At 42.9% G+C, this 24,176-nt stretch overlaps 1 protein-coding gene across 9 annotated transcripts; it reads right to left on the minus strand.

Annotated features, from left to right (window-relative positions):
• Positions 1-311: 311 nt before the first annotated feature.
• Positions 312-19,434, minus strand: NDP (NDP, norrin cystine knot growth factor). Of its 9 annotated transcripts, XM_027689096.1 has the most exons (5): positions 19,299-19,427; positions 18,238-18,563; positions 8,935-8,991; positions 7,901-8,259; positions 312-1,121 (listed from the first exon to the last, which is right to left on the minus strand). In XM_027689096.1, exons 4-5 carry the CDS (start codon positions 8,072-8,074, stop codon positions 894-896), a joined length of 402 nt encoding a protein of 133 aa, XP_027544897.1. In that variant the 5' UTR covers positions 8,075-8,259; positions 8,935-8,991; positions 18,238-18,563; positions 19,299-19,427; the 3' UTR covers positions 312-893. The 9 variants fall into 9 exon arrangements, with proteins under 9 accessions (XP_027544897.1, XP_027544894.1, XP_027544893.1 ...); XM_027689093.1 differs by lacking the exon at positions 8,935-8,991 and having other exon boundaries at positions 7,901-8,091; positions 18,238-18,364; positions 19,299-19,434; XM_027689092.1 differs by lacking the exon at positions 8,935-8,991 and having other exon boundaries at positions 7,901-8,091; positions 19,299-19,433.
• Between the last annotated feature and the right edge of the window lie 4,742 nt (positions 19,435-24,176).

Consider the following 24,176-nt stretch of genomic DNA (forward strand, 5'->3'; position numbering starts at 1 on the left):
TCAGTCATCATTTTGGTGGCTCTGGTTTGGTACGTGAATATGTCTAAGTTAAGTTAAGAAATGTTTCCATTTAGTATGTGGTTTTCTAATATTTGATTAGTTTTTAGAGGTTGAATAATGGCTTTTGTGACAGATGTGATGTGATGTGATGTGATGTGATGTGTCACCTTTCTAGGCTTTTAGAGGGTAATAGTGAATCTCATGACCTTTCACTTCTCAAGAGTCACTCAGACACTGAACTCTGATGACATACGGTGCAAATAATCATTTCAGCTGGCTAGGGCTGGATATTCCCAGCATGGCATTTCAGATCCAGTTCACTTTTCAATGGTTTATTTATAATTTCTGCTAAACCACAGTTAAAGTCATCCAGCACTTGGCTGCTAGATCAGTAACAGATGACCCTTGCCAACGGCACAGTTTGTTTTGAAGGCCAGTATAAGTAGGAAATTGAGAATAAATTGATAGGTTAAGAGGTTGTATGTGGGAACTGATGCCCATCCTTTGTCCAAACGTCAACTTCCAGAGCTCAGTGCTGTCATCCAGCTGACCTTCCTCTCTGTTCCCCTGCTGCCCATGGCCAGCAGTAAAAGCTCTCTAGTCAGAGCTGAGCCTGAAAAAGAAGAAACTCTCAAAAATATCCTTTCAGAAAAAAAGAAAGGCTTCTCGAAAACAAGTCCTCTCCCTTTCTCCTTTGTGCACCGTGGTACCAACATCCACCATCCAGCACCCCAGGGTATTTTACACTTCAGCTCTCAGATTCAATCCAGCCTGGTTAGTCCTGTCCTTGCTGCAATCGTGTGCTGGGAGCATCGGCTTGACTCTGGATTGTTTCTTGGGAGTCTTTCCCATCGGCAGCACGCCAGTCCCCTCCCTGCTGTGGCATCGCGCCCCTAGGAGTTGCATTCCTCGCAGTGGCAGGAGAGGATGTAGCGGTAGGTGGCCGTGAGCCGCATGCCCCCCGAGCACCGCAGCCTCATGGCCTTCAGCTTGGAGGTCTGGGGGCGGCAGCAGTGGCAGGTGGAGCGGAAAGGTTGCTTCAGCACCGCGCTGAAAGACACCAGCGGCTCCGAGCGCGACGTCTGGCTGCAGCGCCCCTCGCAGCGAGCCAGCAGCACCATCTGCGAAGGAAAAGAGACACGGGTTAGGAAACGTGCCCCCTCTCGGCTGCTAGAGCGCAGGGGACACCAGCAGATGGCTACCACCTTCCAGCCTGTTTTTTTATCACAGCATCCCACCACCCCGGTGAGGGCACCCAGCCCCACGCAGTGGTTTGCCCCTGAGCTGTGTCTGAGAGAGCAGAAGAGATAACACGGGCAGGAGGAAAAGCAAGGACTCCTCCTGGAGTCTCTGGCACTGGGGCGACCTCAGGGCTCCAAATGATCACAGCCACCCCCGCTTTCCAGACGCTGTGGTTGCAACTGTGACTTTCTGACCCCAGATTTGGGTCAGCCAAGCCCTTAAATCATCAGCCAGACTGATACTTCAGTTTTCCAGTGTTTTGATCCTGTATACTAGTGAAAATGTCTCAAATTCTTAGATATATAAACACATAAAGTAGAAATATAAAGAAGATGCCCAGTTTATTGCTTTAAAGAAGTTTCTAGCTCCCTCCTTTTACAGAGATCACCTTAAATATGTATTTGCAATTGTATATTATATTTATATTTATATAATTGCATCAGTTGTATCTGTATAAAATGCATTGCAAGGCATAAGGCAGTGCAAATGTAAAAAAAAGATGAACTTGTTGCCAAACATGAGGGTTCCTTTGTAAGATTTTACAAAAGCAGTGCAGACTCCATGTTTCTTCTCCTTCTGAGTTCACCATCTGAGCTGTGACCATAACAAGAAAACTTGCACAACAGGAGGCACTAAGGAAGGAAAGTCCATGTGCAGTCACCTACTCCCCAACAACCCCTTGTTGAGCAGAGGAGATGGATAGAGCATTAAGCACTAAATAAATCTCAGAGAGGATCCTCTAAAGCTCAGGAATTTATGTGTTGGAAACGGCTGTTACCACCTTGATAATGGGTAAGTGTTGTACAAGCTTGAACAAACTCTTACACTTTCATGGGGACAGAAATATTAAGTCCATATCAGCTAATTCTGCTTAACCAACATAAACATCAAAATCAGCTTATTATATCATCCAAAGTAGGCAGTGAAACAACTGTAAGTCTTTCCTATAATTAAGGAAGAACATTACCTTTTAACCATGCTGCACATATCTCATGTTTTTTTCCAGAATATCTGAAATGATAACTACAGATGTGACAGCAAATATTTTACAGCCTTATAAAACCTTTTGGGCCTCTTTCTCTACACATGTTCAACTGACTGCAAATCTCCAAGTCATGCAAGCAGGTATGTCAAGTGTTAGATTTTCTCTTTAGTCAGAGTCATAAGGAAAGACGGGATAAAAAGAGAAAGAGAATTTTCCTGATACCAAGTAGGAAATGCCAGCACTGTCTGTGTCCATGGGAAAGGCTCTGATCATCCATTGTACAGTGCTTAAAAATTACTCTTCCAAGGGTACTTGCATGCTAAATGGTTTGCTTAGAAGTGTATTCATATATTAACAACTACAGTTCCAGTCAACATAGAGAGATCACGAGGAATATATCTTCATGAGCTGATGATCTGTGGTTGGTACCATCTTGTTTCTTGGTTAAATTAAGAGACAGGTTCTTGTTGCTCTCTGACAAATTTGCCATCCTTTATGATTTGTAGCATAAATTTATGACTCCTTCCTGTGATACTGCATATTCATAGACAAATTAACTGCAGCTGTTAGTAGTAATATTGTGGGAAGGAAATTTCAGTGAAATGTTGAGTCACACCCAAGCTTTAGCTATGTCAAGCTCCTTAACACCAGTGTCTTTGGAGTATAGAGAAGAGGGAAACAGACAATCCTTAAAGTGCTAGCACCTCATTAATGTCAGATAAAAATCCATTTATTTCCCTTTGATAAACAAAACTCACTTCCCAGGCAGACAACTGCTGAGGGTATTTCATTAGATACCTGCCTGCCTTGCAAAGGAAAGGCAGCAGACTGGGACATTTAAACCAGTTGGTTTCCTTTCCAGCATCTTGACAGCTCTTGTTAGGTCCCCTGCTTTGACCAGTTCACCAGACCTCTGTCACAGTCTATTCCCAAAGATTTGGCTGAAGAGGAGGGTAAAGAGCAATCCAATGGCAGCTGAGAAATGCTTGAAGGTTGCAAAGGCAACAGAGCAGAACTCTGCTCAGGAGTGGCAAAGGGGGATGTGCAGCAGCCAGAAATTGTTTTTTCAGAGGTTCTGAGGAACTTGAGTCCCTTCCAACCAATCATTCCTATGATTCTGTGATTTCAGACCAAATATGACAGTGTGGTCAAGGTGACTTCCAATGGCCAATGCTTCTGGAGCTGGAACAGCCAGCCTTTTCTGGTACTGCTGCCCTGAGGGCTTTTCATGGCACACATCTGCTCCTGTATCTGCAGGTATTTTCAGAAATGCCAGGGGGAAAAAAACAAATCCCCAAGAAACAGAATTAAGGGCTACAGAAATTTGTAGCAGTGTAATTATAGGGTAGAATTATCTGGTGTGTCCATATCTGTGTCTCAATATATTTCTCATAAACAGCTGCTTTCCTAATGCAAACCCAGCCAATATTTATTCAATGTGCCACTGCATTTATAATTGCTTAGCAAACCTTGTCTTTAAAAACTTGTCTTAATCTGCAGAGGCTCTAATTTTAATGTCAGATTTTGCCGGCTGTTTAGTTTTTCCTAAGGTGATGGTCAGTATTCATGTAATGTAACATTACAGAGTTGGGTTTATGGCCTGTTTTTGAATGACAGTGTGAACTCTTACAAATGGCACAGCACCCAGGGTATCAAGTCAAGCTTGCAGGATTAAAAAAATCCAAATTTCCCATTTTTATAGCTTTCTAACCTTCTGGGCTAACCTGAAGTCCTCAGCAAAATTTAACCTCCTCCTCCTCCTCATAAATCCAGAACAGCACCAGTGGATTCTGGCAGGTGTGCAAATGAGCTGGAAATAGCATGTACTTTAAAAGCTTTGCTTTGCCATTTAATCAATTGCACCAGCTGCTTATTGCATGGTGTACTACAGTGCAATAGAGATTATCACCTAAATAATTAGTAATGCTGTGATGGCATAGCACAGTAATACAGGGGGTCTATATATAGTAAAAACATGTGGGTATTTGTATTTTATAACCTGATACATGTGCCTCTTGGCTCCCCTCATCCCCTGCACATGTGAGCTTTGATGTGTCACCTTGTGATGCTGGATCCAGAAGAACAGAGTTCTACAACAAGGGGACCACATGGATCTATGAGCAACCATGAAAGAATAGGTTTTCTTACTTAAAGTCAGTGATCTCATAGGTACAAAAGAGAGCAAACTGAGGCAATATTTGATTCTGATCATTTGAGCTGTATTCTGGAAATCCAGAAGCTGTGAACTGGTTTGTTATTAATGGTGTTTGTAGTCCTCTTTTCTGCACTCTTCAGCAACAGCAGATGGGCTGAGGCGCATGAGAACAGATTTTCACGCGGTATCCATGGCCTGGCTGCAAGCAGGCATTACTGAAAATCTCCTGAGCTACCTCATGAGTCTTCAAACATCTGCTAAATCTCTCTTCATCTGGTCTGTGTCTCTCAGGGCCGGATTCTTTAGTGCGAGGCTGTCAGTGGTAGCACACTTCTGGCACATCTGGACAAAGCACTTGTGACAGCCAAAACTGTAATTTAGGAGGCTCTGGTTGCAGCAGAGAGGCAATCCAGCACATGGATGAAGACCAGTGGGTCTCTGTGACAGAGGTCAGGAGGAATCCAATACGGTCAGGAAAGACAATACCTTACAAACTGATACAAACAGTTCCTTGAAGTCAAAGGAAAACACTGTTTTTCAGGAACAAATGGCCTTCTTCCATCCCTCTTTTGTGTCTCTTTTATACTGTAATGGACCATGTTTCTGAAGTCTTTGGAAAACTGATTTCATCACCTGCCTGAGGCCACAAGCAAAAGGGATTTTAATGATTAAATTATATTGGCTGGATGTTTAACAAAACTGCTTCCCATGTGGATACTATTGGCAGCCTCCACAGAGAAGTGCAGTGGACATAATCCTTTTTTAATCAGGATGGACAGCAAATATAATATATCTTGCAATTTCTGAGGTAATTTTTGTCTTCTGTAATTCTATGCTGCACTAAGAGGGAAAACATAAGGAGTAAAAAAGGATGTCTCAGTGAAACTAGTATATCACCCCAAAAAAGGGCAAAGTCTCTGCTTGACATTTTCAGCCCAAGCTTGACAATTGAAACTTGGTGAAAACAAGAAGTACCACAATTCCCACAGCTACTCCCACAGAACCTACAATTTTTTTACTTGTTTATATTTTATCACTCTCCATATATATATATGTGAACAGACATGGCATCTAGTTTTCATTAACAAGTCTAATATTCATCTGTGTTTATATGCTAGATCCAGAACAGAAGTTGTATGTCTACCAGGATGATTCAGATCCCTGAGACCTTAAAAAAAAAAGCTTACTTTAACAGAGTCTTCTAGGAAATGTCAAAATTATTTCACTTTTTATGGAAACTGTTTTCATTTTCCACTTCATGAGAAAGTCCACACAACTTGCAGTATTGTTAAAAAAATGTTCTTGAAACCATTGTGGAATTTGGGAAGCCAAAAGATGTGATAATATTTTCAAATATAATTTCCATTAAAGGTTTGATTTAAAAAAATCACCAACTTTTTCAGCCAGAATTGCAAATGTTTATGTCAACACCTCTTTTTCTCAAAGTTCAGTTTTGAAATAATATGGTTTTCATTACAATGCATTCTGTATTCTCATTTCCATCAGTTCCACTCCTAAAGGCCTTATTGCTTTTTTCTGTCATTAGGGATGCTAAGAAAGGGAATTGTTGATGGGTTCCTTTCCTTCCTTCTTTCCTTCCGACCTTCCTTCTGTCCTTCCTGTTGTTCTTTTTTTCAGAAAAATAACCCTCTGTCTGTCATCTGTGGCAGTCAGAGTTTTAAGAGAAACCCAGAGGGTGGTGGTGGCAATGCTGGAGCAGAGAAGACGGGCACTCAGTGCCCCAGTGGCACATTCCAGCCACCAGGCAGCACATTGACAGAGTCCTGAACAGATCAAAATTCCTGAATTCATGGACTAGGGAGCAGACCCCACCTAACACAACTATCCTAACAGCCTCCACCAGGACAGCCAGACGAGGAGCAAAAGCCTTTGGCCTCTGGCAGAGCAGGGAGTGGAGAGTGAAGGCAGCTGGGTGCAGCATTGCCCTCCTGGACAAAACCATCAGGATAGCTGAGGGTCCTCAAGTCTAACTGGTGATCTGAAGTGCCCAGAGAAGGGAGGCCTTGGAGCACCCACACACCATTAAGTAAAACCCACCCACATACCTACAGTTGCCTCTTGCTGGAGCCAACTGCAATAACATCAATATTGCACAAACAGATGTACCTCTGCAGTCCAGTGTGTTAAAACCAGATGTTTCGCAGATGGTAAGAAGGTCTAGTCCAGGCTAAAAGCAAATCAAAAGACCTCTCCTGAATCACAAGAGTGTATGATTTTACTATTTGGATTTGGAAGCAGTAGGGCTGTGGGTTCCTACTGCTGTGAATCAGGCAAATTGAGGCAGGCAGCACTGCTGAGAGATCACTGCAAGGCAGCCCAGGGCAGGGCTTTTCCCTCTACCCAATTTTGAGGCCTCTCTGGTGAGCAGGCCCAGGAAAAGCCTGGCTGAAGGGGCATGGCCAGGGCAGCAGCTGTCCTGGTGCACAGAGCACCAAGCAGGTCGTATTTTCTGTTGACACTTCTCTCTGTGCTTCATTTTAAGTTTTATGATCTGCTGCTACCTATGGTGTTGCCTCACCCCAGCACTGACCACGGGAAGCAACATGCCTCGTTCTGCACACAAAGCATCTGGGGGTGTCCACAGCCAGCACTGCATCCATCTCAACTGCTTGCATCCTTTCTCCTTGTTAATGCTCCCAGGATCCCTGCTGCTGGGGTTTTCCATCAGGCAACATGGCAGGCACCCCTCTTGTCCTAAACCCTGTCCCATATCTGCCTCCCATCACTCTCTTGCCCAACGCAGGGCTGGCAGAAGCATTGGTACTGGCAGTTGTTCCCTGAGTGTACAGACTGTATTAACCCAGATGGAACAAATTAGGACAGGACGAAAGGGACCAGCAAGGATTTTCCCATTGTTTCCCCCCATTCTTCTTCTCCATGCAATGAAATAAATGGCTGTAGGCTACATGCGCAGGCTTGTAAACCGTTTTGACACAGAACTTTTCAGGCTTGAAATCCCAAATGAAAGGCAATTTTGTATTTCTGTCTGCTCCTAAGCCCTACAGTAAATACCCAAGTGTCATTCTGCACGAAAATAAAGGCCTTGAAGTTAAGTGGGGGGCAGGGAGGAAATAAGCAATGTTCTTCACAGTCTTTGTTAGCTACCATTTTACAGCTTGGTTCTTTATGTCAGTGCTTCACCTCTGAAGTTACAAATTTACATGCTCCAGATTGAAGACTCGTTTGAAGGAGGGGGTGACTGGGATGATCTAAACTTCCTAACTAGCCTGTCTCCTTGGCACCCTCAGCTGAGACCCCAAATGAATCCTTAGCATTCATCCTTAGACCCCTTTGAATCTTAGCATTTACTGCATGTGTGGCGTGTTACTCCTTTTGAAAAGGTGACAAGAGAGTCCCAGTTCTTATGTGCACACAAGATGCCTTCACATCCCTAAGTCTCTGAAACCTAGATTTTGGTAGATAGGAATCACCCAGAATGGTTCATTTTAACAACCCCACTGATGAAGCTGCTGCAAGGAGGTGGGGGAAGGCCTTACCTTGGAGCTACACTTGTAGAGGGGGTGGGTGATGGAGTCCACGTAGTGGTGCCTCATACAGCGGCTGGGATCAGAGTCGATCATGAAGGAACTGTCTGTTTTACTGTCCGTGTCTCCCATCATCGCGAGGAGCGAGAGCATGGAAATCGAAGCCGCGAGTACATGATTTCCCATTGTCGAGGAACTTCTCGCTGGTAACAGTAGAGGGAGGTAGAGTATTAAAAAAACTCCAAATCCTGGAAGCCAGTTCCTTTCCAGGATGGTGAAAAGTCTGGTTTAAGTGTCTTAGCTGTCATTCTTCTTCTTCTCGCGTTGGAGTTTGCCGAGATTGTAATCCATCAAAAGATCTCTCTGCACAGCTGGGATAAAAGCAACATAAATCACAACCCTGACCAAAAAGACCGCTGGAGGAAAATAGACATAAATAATATTAAGGCACACAGGACCTTTGCTACCCAAAATATACGCTCTGAGTGATCATTGTTCCCACAGTAGGTAGAGAATATGGCATTAGGAAGGAGATGTCAAGGCCTTGTTAGTTTTAGCATTGCTCTATCCTTTCACTGGGGAGAACCTTTTAACATCACAAGTAATGCAATGCCAATCTTTTTCGCTTGGTGATGTCCCTGGTGTGTTCCCCTCAAAACTGGTGAATAGTAACACATCAGAGATTTCTGCAGATCAAAAGGACTGTGTAACCACTAAAAGTGTCAAAGAGGGGCAAAGCTAGGCTGCCTCCTGCATTACAGATGGGAATTTCTGGCCTAGGTAGCACATGGAAAGGCTGGAGGCAGGTTGAGCTGTGGCTCTAGGGGTTGCCTGTCAGCATCCTGCAGCTTCTGTGCTGCAGGGGCAAGGGACACACCGAGGATGAAGGGATGCTGAAGGTCCAAGCCCAGGCATAACCAAAGTGGTCCCCCAGGAAACTTGCTGAGCATTGACCTGCACTGCATGAAGAACTAGCTTGCTGTCTGTCCTGCCCTCCCGGGTTCCAAACTCACATGCACATGGGTGGACATGCTTTACTTGCTTACTTGTCAGGCAGCACTTGTTCAGTGTCAGTCTCTTCCACATTAATTAAAACGCAGCATCTGAAAAATACATGTATTATTCCATAATATCCAAGTATATCCCAGCTATCAAATGGGAAAAAAATATATTTTGGTGGAGTCCTGTGGCTATCTACCTAGATATCTGGATTTTTGGTGCATGTTGAAGACCATGAGATTCCCCAGGAAGTAAGTGCAGGATAGCCCCTGAAATGCTGCCCAGAGCTTTGTGCCAGCAGGGGAAGAAGGGCATCTCCCTCAGCTGCTTCTTCACAACCCCTTGATCCTTTTCATAAAGCCCTTAGTCTCGACTGGGTGATTTTATTTCACTTTTACTACAAACAGCTATAGCTTGAAAGAGTTGTGAATTACCCATCTAAATACAGCCCGGTGAAGGACAGTCAAAACATACTCACAAGCGCAGTTTAAAGTGCAAGGACTTTCTGAAGAAACTTAAGATAAAACAGTTCCCTGCTCCTGAAGAAATGCTCCCGCAGAGCCCCTTGAGTACTTAAAGATCTGATGTGTACCTTTATTGCCTTACACAAGCCTCTTTCAATCTACTGTTTAGAGGATTGCTGGCAATCCTCTAAACCGACTGATACTCATCTCCCAAACGCCCCGAATCGACGGGGCCTCCCCACCAGAGTGCTTGATGATTTGTGTTGCTTTATAGCTTGCTCAAACACTTCTGTGAGAGGAGTGCATAGCAGTGACAAACGCTTCCAGAGTTCATCCAAGTGGGGATGGCGCTGACGTGACATACGAAGCCTCATGCTGGGAATAAATGTTATTAGGGATGCTCTGTACATTAGAGAGACAAAGATGCTCTGTGTATTGGACACTTTTGTTGTTGTTGTTTCAAACTGTTGTCCATGTGCTTAAGTAGGAAAGGAAAAATTATGAGACTGTGGATCTAAATGACAGTATATTTTTTCCCCTGAGTCTGACATATGACCCAGCGTATTTTCCTCAGCAAATGTGACATTAAAAAAAATGCTATGTCTTTCTGCTATAAAGAACTTAAACAAACAACACTAAACACTTAGGATCTCAGATGCATTTATGCACAGTCCCATTCATGTCAATAAATATCCCTCCAAACATTTTTACAGGGTAAGACAGAAATCTCTCGGTCATGGGAGCTGGGACAGAATCCCTCCCAGAAGTGAGCTGTTCTACTCTAGTTCATGCAGATGATGCCCAAGGATTATCTAACAGGAGGAGTGATGCAATTTTTTTTTTCCTCTGTGTTTAACCTTTTACCTACATTCCTATTCTTTTTTATAAAGAGGCTGACCAAAACATGCTGCTTGGCAAGGTCTCTCTCCAACATAGTTAATCAGTATTACACACCCAGTAATTCCCTCTCTGTCCAAATAAATTTACTTGATATTAGACGCTCTCATCTCATGTGTTATTACATCCAGGGATCCTCATTTCCCACTCTCTCTGTCCCACTGTTAATTTTGTGCTTCTATATCTTTCCATGTTTTTGATCAGTATGATTTAATACAGTGAGAGAAATCTGGAGTCCTGGCTCAGTTTTCAAAGGCTTATCACTCTAGTTTTCTTCAGGAAATAATTGGATGACACAGAGTTTGCCTCATGAAAACACTGTGAGAAAGCTGGAAAGACACAGGGAAAAAGTGTGAGAAAAGGAAGATGGCTGTACCTTCTTCAGGATAAGCACAGAACAAAAAGTATTAACACTTTCACAATCTTTTAAAATTGCCCTGATACTTCTCTAGCAAAGAAATGTAGCAGGCTTTTGCAACAATATTTTGAAAGAGGAAAAAACCTACTGTTATCACATATTTATAAAAAAAAAAGAGAGAAAACAGATGTAAATGTGATGTACCTTCTGTGAAAAAGCTGTGTACAGTTGTGGATAGACACACTGGCAAAACAAGTGCATAGGTGCATCTCCTGACATACCTATGGGAAATATGCACCTACATTTCTCAAGTAAATATGCCATGCATAATATATATGGAAGAAAAATTCTTGGAGGGATATTTAAAAATACAGAAGTTAGAGTGTAGATTTTTGATCCTGTAAAAAAAGTATAAACATTTTCAGACAGGTACATCACCATGATGAGATATGTTGGCGTGACATTTTCTATATCCAGTTGACATTGTGCAATGGCATTTCACCTGAACTTAGCTTCTTTATTTAAAGAAAGACTGTATTCATTTTGAAATGCTGAAATTACAAAATCCTAGACAGCACATGATATCAGGATTGACATATGAGGTTTCCAGCCTACTCTTCTGTCCAAAACCAGAAGCAAGTACACCTGTAATCATTAATCATCATAATCGATGATATTTTGTTTCATTTGGGAAAATATATTTTTTATTAAAATCCACAATTTCACATAGGAAAAATTTTGTCTTCTATTTCAGCTGTGTTTTCCTCAGTTTCTTTTCATGAAAAAACTGTGGTAGACAGCCCATCTGTCAAGTTAACAAAAAGGAAGGTAAAATTCTTCCTCTTTACAGCATTCTGCAAAGAAAAAGATTAAAAGGTGACTTCATATTCTCAGGCTGAAAATTGGCTCCAAAAATATTTGGCCTAACAGTGGATGAAAACCCTATTTCACATTTTTTTCAGAATTCACTGATATGGGCAGTACATTTTGTTAGTAATAGGCTTATAGTTCCCTTTCTATATAACTAGTTTGCATGAATTCATAGGGACATAACAAACTAAAAGCTGTTACAGCTGTTACCCAAAACTGCTACAGCTGTTACCTAAAAACTTCAGGGAAAAATAGAAGGCATCCCAAAGAAAGACCTTATTAACATACAATTCAAGCCTGTATTGCACATGGACATAGGGGCAGAGTTAGGGTTATTTTTCCAGCTCTCTGTTCTTATTAAGTGCTTTGTGAATGCTGAAATAAAGATTTCTTACCATAGTCTTAATATCATTTAGAGAGTGGTGAAGGTTAAGGTTTTGTTTTGCTTTAAGGACAGAAGAAAATTCCATCATCTGGAATTATTTAGCCAGTCACTTTGTGAGAACGTAAACAGAAATTCCCTTTTTGCTATGTATTTTGGAAAAAATAAAGAGCTGAGCAATTCTCCAAAGGTCTATTGAATCTGTACCATTTTTACCCTGGAAGGTAGGAAGAGAGCAGTGGAAAAGCTCTTTTACAGTGTACTTCTTCTTGGCTGTTCCCTGCTCCTGAGCCCCCTGATTTAGGAATGAATGTACATTCAGCTTGGCTTTCATTTGCTGTGCATTTTCTGTGTTCGAGACTTCTACTTGACCATGGGGGTACAGTTCAAGTCATTCAGTGCTTTTTATGCTTTGGAAGCGGCCAAAATCCCGTTGAAGCAGCGGTGTGTATATATAACTTAAGCCTGGCCTTGCATGCTGTGCATATTTAGTAAACACAATTACTTGGATCCTACCATGTGGTTCCCTCATTCTGAATTTGTTATGTAAACAGAAGAGTTACAAGACTACTCAGTTTCTCCAAACTTCAGCCCTGAAAAAGTGTCACTAACCATATATGTGTATATGTGTGCGTGTGTGTGTGCAATTCACTGCTGCTGTTCTGACAAAAATAAGCCACAAAGTCCTTCATGAGACCAGAAGAGATTTCTCAAGAGCTTTATCTAATCTGGAAAAGTTTAGACCAGAAAGATGAGGATTTGGGGGCTTCATGGTTGAAGGTCTGGACTGGAGGGGAAACAATTGTGTTGGGCAAACTACAGTCAGGCTACACCAGGTTTGTTCTTCAGGGTTAAATTCTCCACTGCCATGACAAGGGTGGCTTGATCTATTCCCAGAGATCCTTTAGCATCCACAGCACTCGGCTTCCAGCCCACGCAACCATCGGCACAATGCCTGGGAACTGCCTGGGAAGCACTGTGTGCTGTGAAACTAAATGGTACAAGTGACAATCTGAGCCATTTAAGAGAACAGTTTATGCAGCACGAGAGACAACCCAAGATGAGATGCTGTGTCTGATCCCGCTTTCTGCTGAACCAACTCAGAGTCTTTGTCAGCTCCAGTGTGTCTTTTAGCTCAGTAAATAAATGCAATAATCTTTTTATGTAGTTGTTTTACTGTGGCCATTTCTGTTACAGCAGGGAAGGAGCTGGCCTCCCATATATGCTATCAAAATCCTCTCTCCACTCTGCAAGCTGCCTGCCAAAACACCTGACAAAGTCACTGAGTGGCCATGTGGCATCTGGGCAGCAGTAGATGAACACAGGGAACTCCAGTTGTTTGGGAAATGCCTCCACATGCAGCATTTGAACAGGTTTCTTCCAATGGTGAGGCAGGGGAAATACCAAACAAAATATTTTGAGTGAGATCCTTACAGGTCTGAATAAGTGAATGTTCACCCAAGGCCTTGTTGTGCCGAAGAGGGTTTGCTCGACTGGCATCCAGCTGTGCTGAAGTTTGTCCCCTTTGACACCAAGGGGAATGTCTTCACCCGTCGTACAGGAGCTCCATCCACCCCTTTCACAGCAGGTTGCAGGGCAGTGTGTGCCTTCAAGGGGAGAACACCAACAACATGCACTCCCGGATGGAGCTGGCAGCAGCTGGTGGGCAAGAGGAGAGGGGAAGGGAAAAGGGAGCAGGAAGGAAAACAGGCTCAAAAAAAAGGACTTAAATATCTTCTTCTGGATGTCCACAGGGGGAAAGCCCACCTTCTGGTTCTACTGAGGTTGTGCTGTCCTGCCATCTGACTGCTGACAGTGCATGGTGCTAATAATGCCAAGGTCATGGACTTGATCCCCATAGAGGCCATTCACTTAAGAGTTGGACTCAATGATCCTTGTGAGTCCCTTCCAACTCAGAATACTCTGTGGCTTTGTGACATTGTCCTGCAAAGCCCAAGAAGATAAAAGGGACAGTCAGAATGTCAAACACAGTGATCTGGTAGATGATAGAAACTCCTGCAAATCATTTTCTGCTGTGAGGTTTCCTTAAGTATTTTAATATTTCAGAAGGTGAGTATATGTGACTGTAAGCAGATTGAAAAAAGAAAAATAGGAAGACCGTGGCATTTGGAGCATAAGAAACAACATAGTTATTGCAGCAATATAATGGAAGCATCCTGGGAACATCAGAATGCTTGGGACGAGCACACATGGGACTGGTTCCTCGGGCTTCAATGGGGCAGCTCGTGTAAGGCCCCCGTAAGTGTTCACGTCGTGGGGACCCAGTGCATGAGATGGAACAAATTCATCTGAACAGCACTTGAGCTGGGCCGAGCTTCCCTCTCCTTTTGAAGTTTCCAAGAGTATTTCCAGCCCTTCAGGTAGGTGGGAGAGGGGGAGCTAACCGTGCCTTCCTGATAGGCAGTTGAAATAACAAACCCTAGTGGGTACTGCAAGCTGGCACCTGGCCAGCAGACAGGCACAGGCCAACACAGAGAAAAGGATTTAATGCACTCACAAAGAATAACTACTGGGGGACAAAAGAGTGCTTGTATTTTTTATTCTTTCCTTTTCCTGCTTCCAGGAAACTTTAAATAGATTGATTAGGGGTATGCATGGGATATCTCTCTAATGAGCCAGTAGAGCCATTTAATGGTGAGGTGATGCCAGCCTTGGGTTCTTTCTTTCTTCTTGTGTCTTGCTGAATATCAGAGTAGTCATGGTCTTGAGTCTGGGACAGGAGAGGAATACAGTTTTCCACTTGGTCATCCAGAGAGTTCTGGACGGCATCACTCCTTGGTGAAGCACCTGGCACAGTGCTGAGGTGTCTAAGTAAGGCTGCCCATCCCTCCCAGGAGGCAAACCAGCAAGGGTGGCTGCTGGCTGCAGTGCAAATGTTCCCAGCCAAGCATTAGCTATAGGATTTGCTTCAGTAATTACTTCTAGTTCAGTCTTATGACCCAACATGAGGCAAAATGACTCTTGGCCAAATTACAAGTTGCTGAGAGAGGTCTAGGGCATTCAGGCATGTGTCCTCTACCTGTTGGAGCGTGTTGAAAGCAGGTGGGCGAGTTTTGTTCCCTGGTTTTTGCCTATCTCACAGAGAACTCAAAGGCTGTAATTATCAATAGGTGCAGGAGTAGGAATGAGTTTCTTATTCTTTAATATTAAGAAAAGACATCCCTGTCACTGGGACCAGCAGAGTGCTATGCATTCTGGAGACAGCACATGATGGAAGGGGATGTTCCCTCTTTTCTGATGTTTGGGGCAAAATCCTTTCTTCTTTTATACACAGGCAAAATTCAGACCACCATCCATATACTTCTGATTATTAGGGAACCTAAATATTTGGCTCATGGTAACAATTTTATGTCTTCTAACAAGGGGAGCAGTGTTCCCCTAGGTCCCACTCCCTTTGAGCCGTGCTGCTATGACAGTAATGTGATTGTCACTACCATGGTATGCTTAACCTTTGCCAAACCAGAGCTGGGGCATTAACTCAGATCCTCAACTCGCGTCTTAAAGGGCAACATAACCTGTGCTACCTCCGCACTGCTGGGCTCACACAGTCTGCAGCTCAGTAGTAATGAGCACGTAAATGTGACAAGTGTGAAGAGTAACAATGACTGATGCAAAAAGAAAACTAACAAAGGGAAGCTGAAAAATAGCAATGAGGAGGAATTCCTAGGACCAGTGTCTCCATGGCACCAGCAGCCCCCTGCCCTGACACCAGAAGAGAGGCTGCACTTGCCTGTGGTAGAAAAGATCTCCATGCCACACAATGGAATTCCAACAAACAGGACAAGGGCTGATGGTGTCTGGAAGTGGTAGTGCCACTGCTACCCGGATAATAGTCTGAATTAGATGATGTGAAAAAAGAAGGAATATATAGACAGGCAGCTGCTCAAAGGCTTACTACAACCTTGCTTTTATTGTTCTGCTAAGTTAGAGGTGGGGCATCAGAGGGATTCCTTACATACCACTACTGAGAAATTTTAATATGTTCCACACTGACACAGATAAAAAGGAAATAACAGCTGATCACAGTCAGAGGAGCCTGCAGCATCTCTTCATATACATGTACAGAATACAGGCAAAGGGTTCTTGGCTTGGACACCCACAATAACCTGACCCAGCTAAACCTTTCTCCTGACACTGAGCTGAGTTTCAGCAAAAGGACTGTGAAGTGGAAAGTCAGGCAGCAGAAAAAAGAGGTGATCTGGGCATGGGTATTCACCCCATCCCGAGATACCAGGACATGGAGAAGGACAGGGGAGCTGAGAGGCAGAACACTTAACACTGATGAAAAGAAACACATGTTTACACAACCGACAATGATCCGGTGGAACAAGATATCACAGGGGGCAAAAGTTGAGCTGGGCTCAGCAAAAGGAGCTGTTATGCATGGGAGGGTTACAGTCACAGGGGTTTTACTTTTAAAGAGTTTTTGGAAGGGTTGTAAACTCTTAGGACGCTGAAGGTTCGGTTGATGGGGTTAGGGAAAAATCCTTTGCCACAGTGAGTTACCCTGTAGCTGCCTGCCACGGAGTCTCTATGTCTTCCTTTGATGTGGCCACTTCCAGCCACACTCAAGAGGTGGATTGCTCAAATAACATGGGTCTGTGGCACAGCCTCATGCAGCAAAATTTTTTAAAACTCAAGACTCTCCTCATACTCAGGAGGACATTAGAGAGAGAGGAATTTGTAATACTCATAATACAGCTATCAAATATTTGTAATTGTAATTACAATAGTGATATTTGGGTGTGGGGAGAGATATTTTTTTCTACCTTCAGTTAAACAAGTAATCCACCAGATTTGTTGCAAAAACAAATGTCTCAGTGGCTTCATGCAAGCTTTGCACCATAGATAGTCAACTCCCTTCAAGGTCCAAGAACAACCTTGGGCACTTCCTAGTGCATCTGAGAGCAGACAAGCCAGGAAGGGAACAAAGTCAGCCTCAGGGGAAGTGGGGAATGAAGCCAACTCCAGGAGGACTGCCTGTCAAATGAGTCAAAGCAGGCATCAATGTGAGCTCCCACCTGGGCAAAAGAGACTGTAATCCTGGCAACACAAGCAGGCAAGAACATACAGATGCTATCACGAGCCTCAACGGCACGTGAGGGATTGTTCCAGTGGGACAGGTAGCTTTTGTGGAAATCAGCCATGCATAAGCAGCTACCTGGAGCACTGCTGCTGCAAACTGCACACAAGACTACCCACAGCAAGTATCCTGCTCTGCAAGGGGCAGTCATCAGCATACAGGCATCTGATCAAAACCAGGTGCTGCACAAACCCAGGAAACCTACGTGGGACACCTTCAGGTAGAGAAATGAGCTTGTAACTAATCAGCAGCAGCTCCTGATTATACCCTGTCCCTAAATCAAATTGCATTTTACGTAAACTTGAAACATCTACTCCTCACAGATTTGCTTTTAACTGGAAAATCTTAAAGCGTTGTTTTATAATACCAGTTTCATAAGTAAGATTTCATTATTCCAGCAAGAGCATGTCCATGTATATATAAGTCACATTGGGAACCCCTGATTCAAGCTGGTAAGTAATTACTCATCAAATAGTTCTATTTAGGTCCAGGGAATTATTCATGTGTATAACTACTCACAGATATGAGTAAGGTCACACAGCCTGCACACAAGTGAGCATTGAGCATCATTAGTAATTTAAAAGAAAGGGGAGGAAAAAAAGAGGTCCTAAAATGTAGATATTCTTATATTCTTTTGAGGAGGGACAAATAACAGCACTGTGATTATTATATCCACATTTATTGACCAAACCAGGCAGCTGGGTTACTTCTATTAGAAAGTAACTTTGCAATAAAGAACTGATTTGAAGTTAATTTGTCCCCATTGCTGGTTTCAAATAATCATTTGCTTTCAAGTGAATTGTCCCCACTACTGGTTTTAAATAGTTATTTGCCTGTCCTTTTCCAATATGCTGAGTTCCTACCTCTCAGCCACTGGGACAGTTACAAAGCTTTAGAAACTGTAAGTAACATTTATTATATAGGAAACATATTTTTTCATCTTTCAAGAGCTGCAGAAATCTTAAAAGGTTACTTGCCATGCCATCTGTCTCAAGCAGAAACAAATAAGATGTGTTATGGGGGGGGTTATGAGAGCCCTTTAAACGAACTTGAGGGGTAGGATAAGAAATCTGCCTGACAGTCCCACGAGAGTCAGTCCACACATACACCATCTTGTAAATTCAGATTTGCCACAGGAAAATTGCCCCCCCAGCACACACTGCAGCAGTTATCTAACCCGGGACTGAGATTGGTCTGCACATGGTTTATCTTTGTTACTCTCTTATTTGCCACCGGACCCATTCATTTGAACCTTTATAGGACGAATTCACTCACCTGAATCCCAGCAGGGAGACGGGGCTCTCTTCCTCAGCCAGGATCCCCCGGGGCAGTGTCCGTTCCCGAGCCTCGCAGTGCCACTACACTGACACTTTGTCACTGGGCTCATAACAGTGAAACTCTTCTTTTGTCCCAAAGAAACAGAGAACAGTTATATTCGTGCCTCTGGCGGTGACACACAGGGAAATTATCTGCCGGGAACGGAGGAGAGCCTCCCTCTCTCCTTCAGCTGGCGGTCTGGGGTCCTGCAGCATCCTCCCTGTCAGCTCCCGGCTGCACAGCCACGCCGCATTACGTGTCACGCTGACGGGGTCGGCTACCTACTAAATATACCCCTCGGCATTACAGCAAAGGCAAACACCGTGGCTTCCCTCACAGGTCTCAGCCAATCAAGAGTGCATGTTAAATCTGTCCTAACGCACAACCAGCCCCAGCCCATAGGGAAAGCCTCGGAGAAGTTTGGGTAAATAATAATGTGCAAATTAAGAGTGCTCCCGCGAAGCGTGACACAGAAAGCTAGAAATAAATGTTGTCTGTTGTTTCAAATTATTCCAAGCACTCCGGCAGATGACTGGCAAGAGCACAGCATGCGTAAGGAGTGATAAAAGTAAACAGTCCAGCTTTAAACTAGCTGGCTTGCCTGTGCTCATAGAGCCCTGTTGCAGTGTGACAAAGGGGGTGCTGGCGATACCAGCTCTCTCTCCATGAATTCAGGGCAGAGTCCAGCCTGTCCATTCACTCCCAAGACATACAGCCAGGAGCAGCACAGAGCTGCAGACAGGAGCCCGGCATGCTCACGAGAATTGATGTTTAACCAAGTTGCTCAGAACACACTGGGCTACCTATTTGACTGCTTACAGGCATCCTCTGGACAGGAGATAAAGGTAGAAGTAAAAGAAAGAGACACAGGTACTAGAGCTGTGTCGATTCCATTTAGACACACTAGAGTTTAAAAAATGGTACAAGGACAACATGTATGTCAGAGATAGACAATAAGCACCCAGTTTAAGTCTGTGTAATACCCAAAATCTGTAGGAATCTCTAATTTGTTTGCTTACCTTTGGTAAATGCACCACTCCTTCCTCCCCTTGAACTCTTCAGAGAGCTAAAAAGAGGTCCTGTTACTTCCAAATGCTTTTGTTCTTCTGTCCCTCTGTCACATGGCTTGCCTTTTATATTTGCAACACACAAAAGTTAGGGCTGTTGTTTAAGAGAGAGAGGGGGAGAGAGAGGGAGAGAGAGGGAATGTCAAATGGAAAAGTGCCATTGCAGTCATATATCAATCAGGGCAGCAGCAGCAGCAGCTCACTGGCAAATGGGAATTCCACAGAAATGTGAAGCTCTTGTTATCTGAGAAATCACAAAACACCACCAGCCAAGCTCCCCTCTGCAGGGACTTATTATTGGCAAGCCAGGAAATAGAAGGAAATGTAGGCGCTTTTTTAATTGTTGTTATTGTTTCGGATCTGGAGATACTTACACTGTGGTATATGCAAGCCAGTGGAATATAAATCCTGAATCAAATTCCTTCCTAAACAAATGCACTGTGTGCAGGATAAAGCAAACCACTGAGAAGCAAGGTAACAGAGCTAATTGAAGAATCTGACAGTAATGATTTAAAGAATTTGATAACTGTACTGGGAAAATATCCATAGAAAATCTACCTTTTTCATGGCTTACTCATTAATCTCCTTTTTTTTTTCCTGACAAGTTTTTCTTAGATTTTTTTTTAACTGTGATTGATCTCAGATATTCTGAATTCAAGCTCTGCTGTTTCACTACAATTGGTCACCTAAATCATCTGACATTCCCTGGCTCTCCAGTTGGGTAAGCAGACAAGCATTTTCTGTATAAAATTCCACTTCTTCAGACAACTTGCCCTGAAATTCTGAAGTTTCTCTCAAACAAACTCAGAACTTTTCTCCCAGAAGAAAACATTGTCTTTCTGCTTTACACACCTTTCTCTGAAGAATTCCAATTTAGAAAAAAAAATCTTTCAAACCTTTTATAAATATATTGTGGTTTATGCAAAAAAAAAGTATAATTTCCTGAGGAACTGAAGGAAGAAACCGTCCACTGGACAACCCTATTTACCACAAGCACATCACAGCTCTGGATGCAACAAACCCTCTTCTCTACATCCACAGGGGAGGGCATTTCGCTTCCCTGTGGAGTTGGCCCTAGTCATCCTGCAACGTTACAGGAAGCACAGACCTAAGCTGGTTAATTAAAAAATAGGCAACATAGCTGGCCATTCACAAGCTGAATCTGTTCAGAGGCACTGGCCAGCAGATGGATGGGGTCCTGTGCCGATTGTGTTTGAACTCTAAAGGAAATTCAGTTTTTGATGGATGATGTTATCAGCTAAATGTCTTATGTGGTATAAGATCAAAGAACAGATGGAAATTATGCCTTAAAAATAGAATAATCTAAAAGGGGAATGGCCTGTAGTTGAGTAAGCATCATGGAAACAATAAAGGAGACTTTCTTTGGCTTGCCTTGCTGCAGAGCCATGTTTGACTGGTGGGACAAACAAATGACCCACTTAGGACTGAGATTCTTGGGATGTGGGTTTTGCTGCACATTTTTTCCCTCATATTCAGTGTTTACATTGTTTTGCCTCTTATGTCAACCTTGGGTTTCTCTCACCAAATGTGTGTGTCCCAGCTCTCTGCTTCCTCTCAGGTGCCACCACAGTCACCCAGGGTGGGTGATGGTAGAGCTCACCAGCATCTTTGCCTTGCTGTAACTGCAGGATGAAACATCACTGATAACCTGGCACTAAACTTCCCTTAAACAGACAGACTACACACAGCAATCTTTTTTAATTTAGCCAACACCTTCCTTTAAAATGAAGGCTATTGGCCCTTTGGTCATTGTTGTGTTGTCTCTCTTTTTCCATAGGCAAGAAAGTGATTTATACATTCCAGTTATTTACACTAAGGACCTGCCATGTGCAAGGCCTTGCTAAGTAGCTCCTGCATGAAATCCTTCAGGAGACAGTAGATATCCTACTCATGGACCTTGTTGAAAATGTTGCTTTAAATTTTTTTACTGGTACAGCTTAGGTTTCTTTGTGTCATCTACAGGTAACAATATCTGTATTAATTTTTGTTGGGTGCTAAGCATACTTTACACACTCAACAATTATCAATAATACCTCTAACAGTGGAATTTTTGAGTGCTCAGAACTTTGCTACCACAACATAAATTCCCAATACAGGAAAATAAGCAAAATTTTTCAAAAAATTTGAAGTGACTTTAAATTTTTTTATCTTCAACTTCCAGACCCTGTTTGGCAGCCAGTGGAAGTTAATCAGCAATTAATTGACTGCACAGGCTGGTGACTTATAAACTGACACTCTCATTCGTGGCCTTCTGAATGAACTTGCACAAGATCACAGGCACAAAAGTAGAAACATCGAATGTAGCCTCCCCCCACCTCAAGAACATTATGGCCCATAACTTTTTCATAGCTGTTCATAAATCTTCAGCCTCTCTCAACTTCTGTGACTTAATCCCACCCATAAAACCAGTCATTTTGAAGAAACAAATAAAAGTGGAAAGCACAGGAGCTCAGAGCTCAGTTTTCAAAGACGATTAGACATCTGAGATGACCCCAGGTATTAGATAATATTTCCAGAAGATTTAAGGTATCTGCTCCTATCAGTTCTGATCTGAGTTCCCTTCAGAGGGAGTTTATCTCACTTCAAAGTAGTTGCCTGAAAACGAAGTGTAGGCTCTTCCAGCAGCAAATGTAGAATTTCTATCCCAAATTACTTTCAGTATAAGCCCATTTCAGATTGGCATCAATTGCAAATTTTCTCTCTGTCAACAACCACAAATATTCTACTGACTCAGTTGAGCTAAATATCAATCTTTTTAAATAGAGAAAACCATGTGAGATAAATCTGTCTTTCAAGGACTCATGCTGTAATTTTGAAGAGATGGAGATCCAACTCTGCATGGAGTTCTACCAATCTCCCTAGTTCAATCCCCATAAATTACATTGGAGACCTGCAACCCTCATTTGCAGATTTCCTTATTCCACCACCGTATGACCTACAAGACTCATGTTTGTCCTCGGAGAAGTATTGTACTGCCACTACCTGCAATTCAGTGGGATCCAATTGTTTGCCCTGTTGGCATCACCAAGCTCAGTGTTGCTTCCTCAAAGGAGCAGGATTTCATGTCTCCATCATGCATGTGTTGTGAAATGCATTCAGACTTGTGCAGCAAAATCAATAAGTTGTTTTCATCTGAAGGATTTTACAATGCTGCCACTTTGTAGTCTTCCCCGGGCAATTTTTACATTCTGAGACAGTGGATAACAGACCTCCATGTCCAGACCTCAAATGTGCTGTCAGAACAGGCACTACTTGGTATTTGTGCTGGTTGTGCCTGCAAAGATCATGAAAGGAGTACACATGCAAGGACAGTTTTTAAATGTAGATATATACGCATGCACAGACTATTGCTGCAAGCAGTTAGAGGGAGTAGGATGCATTGGAATGCAGTTCAGGGAAGGACAATGCTTTGTTCCATTACTGAATTGGTGAAGGATGTTTTATATTTGGGGATTGGCCATCAGTATTCTTTTCATAGTTGGGAATGTAGGAGGAACTGAAAGTATTGTATTGACAGTCTACAGCAATAAGCAGCATAATACTTACATAATGAATATATACTTCATGCAGATAAGAGGTACCCAGAATTCTTAGAGGAAGTATTTTCTATCATTTTAATAATAATTAAAAAATATTAGCCAAATAATATTCCCAATAAATAAAATTACACACCCGCATACAGCAATGCAGGACAAGGTGACACAAAAGTCTGTTTAGGCACTCAGCATTTTTCATCTCTTCTTTCTCCCCATGCTGCTTTATTCACATTTGTTATGCAAAGATATTTACGTGCCAAAACACACATATTCTTCACTAACCTGAATGTACCATTTCTTTCAATGTTTATATGTATCAATGAATGTGAGTTGTTAAGAAATAGTATCTGGAAATGTTTTTTGGTTATTTGTACATGCACAGTTATTACAGCAAGACTCCCTTCATCTAGGGAATAAGGCTGCTACGGAAAAGACCGTGAAAACTGGTGAAAGACTGAACTATTTTCCCACTCATTTTGTGACAGAAGTCCAAAAGACATATTGCCTGTGGACAACAGCCTGTAGGTTGACTTGAAAATGTGACTCTCCCACAAATTTTTCAACTCCTTTTAAATCCCCTACAGGATCGCTGGCTGAGCAAGGGGCAGCACACCCTCACTGGATAGCAAGAACATGCTGTGCCTCCTCAGACTGCCAAAGTGTGGGTTCTTTGGTGTCCCTCTACAGGGCAGCAATAAGATGCAATATTCCTACCTAAGTACTGCAGCTTCTTACATGCCCCAGAAATTGCCCAGAATTTTAATTTTCTTTGAGACCTCAGCCTTGCTGTTAAAATTGGTTGAATTTGGGCATCTGGTTGAAAAACTAAAAAGAGAGACTAACATCAAGGCAGAGAGAAAAAAAGGCAATTTAATCCTATCAGAAAAGCATAAATAAGAGAGTAAAGATATCTCTTTTCTACCTTCAGGCTGCTGGTAGGTAGAGTGTCTTTCCTCTAGAAGAGACTGGGGCCACCACGATCCCTATTCCCATCACCCTTGGAGTGACTGGCTGCACCTCTCTGGTGCCCTTTGCCACTACTTTATACCTAATAAAGACAGAGGAAAGTTCCTGTGTTTCCCTGAAATTCAGCAACATGAATGAGACTCTTGGGAGATTTATCCACCCTCCCTGAAGGCAGCTATCTCAGTCTCAGCTGGGCTCCTCTTATTGTTGGTGGAAACCACAAATGGGTACTGCCTGAAGGGCTGTTCACTTGCTCATGATAAGATGAGGTGGAACTGCCCTTTGACAGTACCTATTTATCTCTATT

This window comes from Neopelma chrysocephalum, unplaced genomic scaffold (assembly GCF_003984885.1).
Source record: "Neopelma chrysocephalum unplaced genomic scaffold, ASM398488v2 Primary Assembly neopelma1_76, whole genome shotgun sequence".
Lineage (NCBI taxonomy): Eukaryota > Metazoa > Chordata > Aves > Passeriformes > Pipridae > Neopelma > Neopelma chrysocephalum.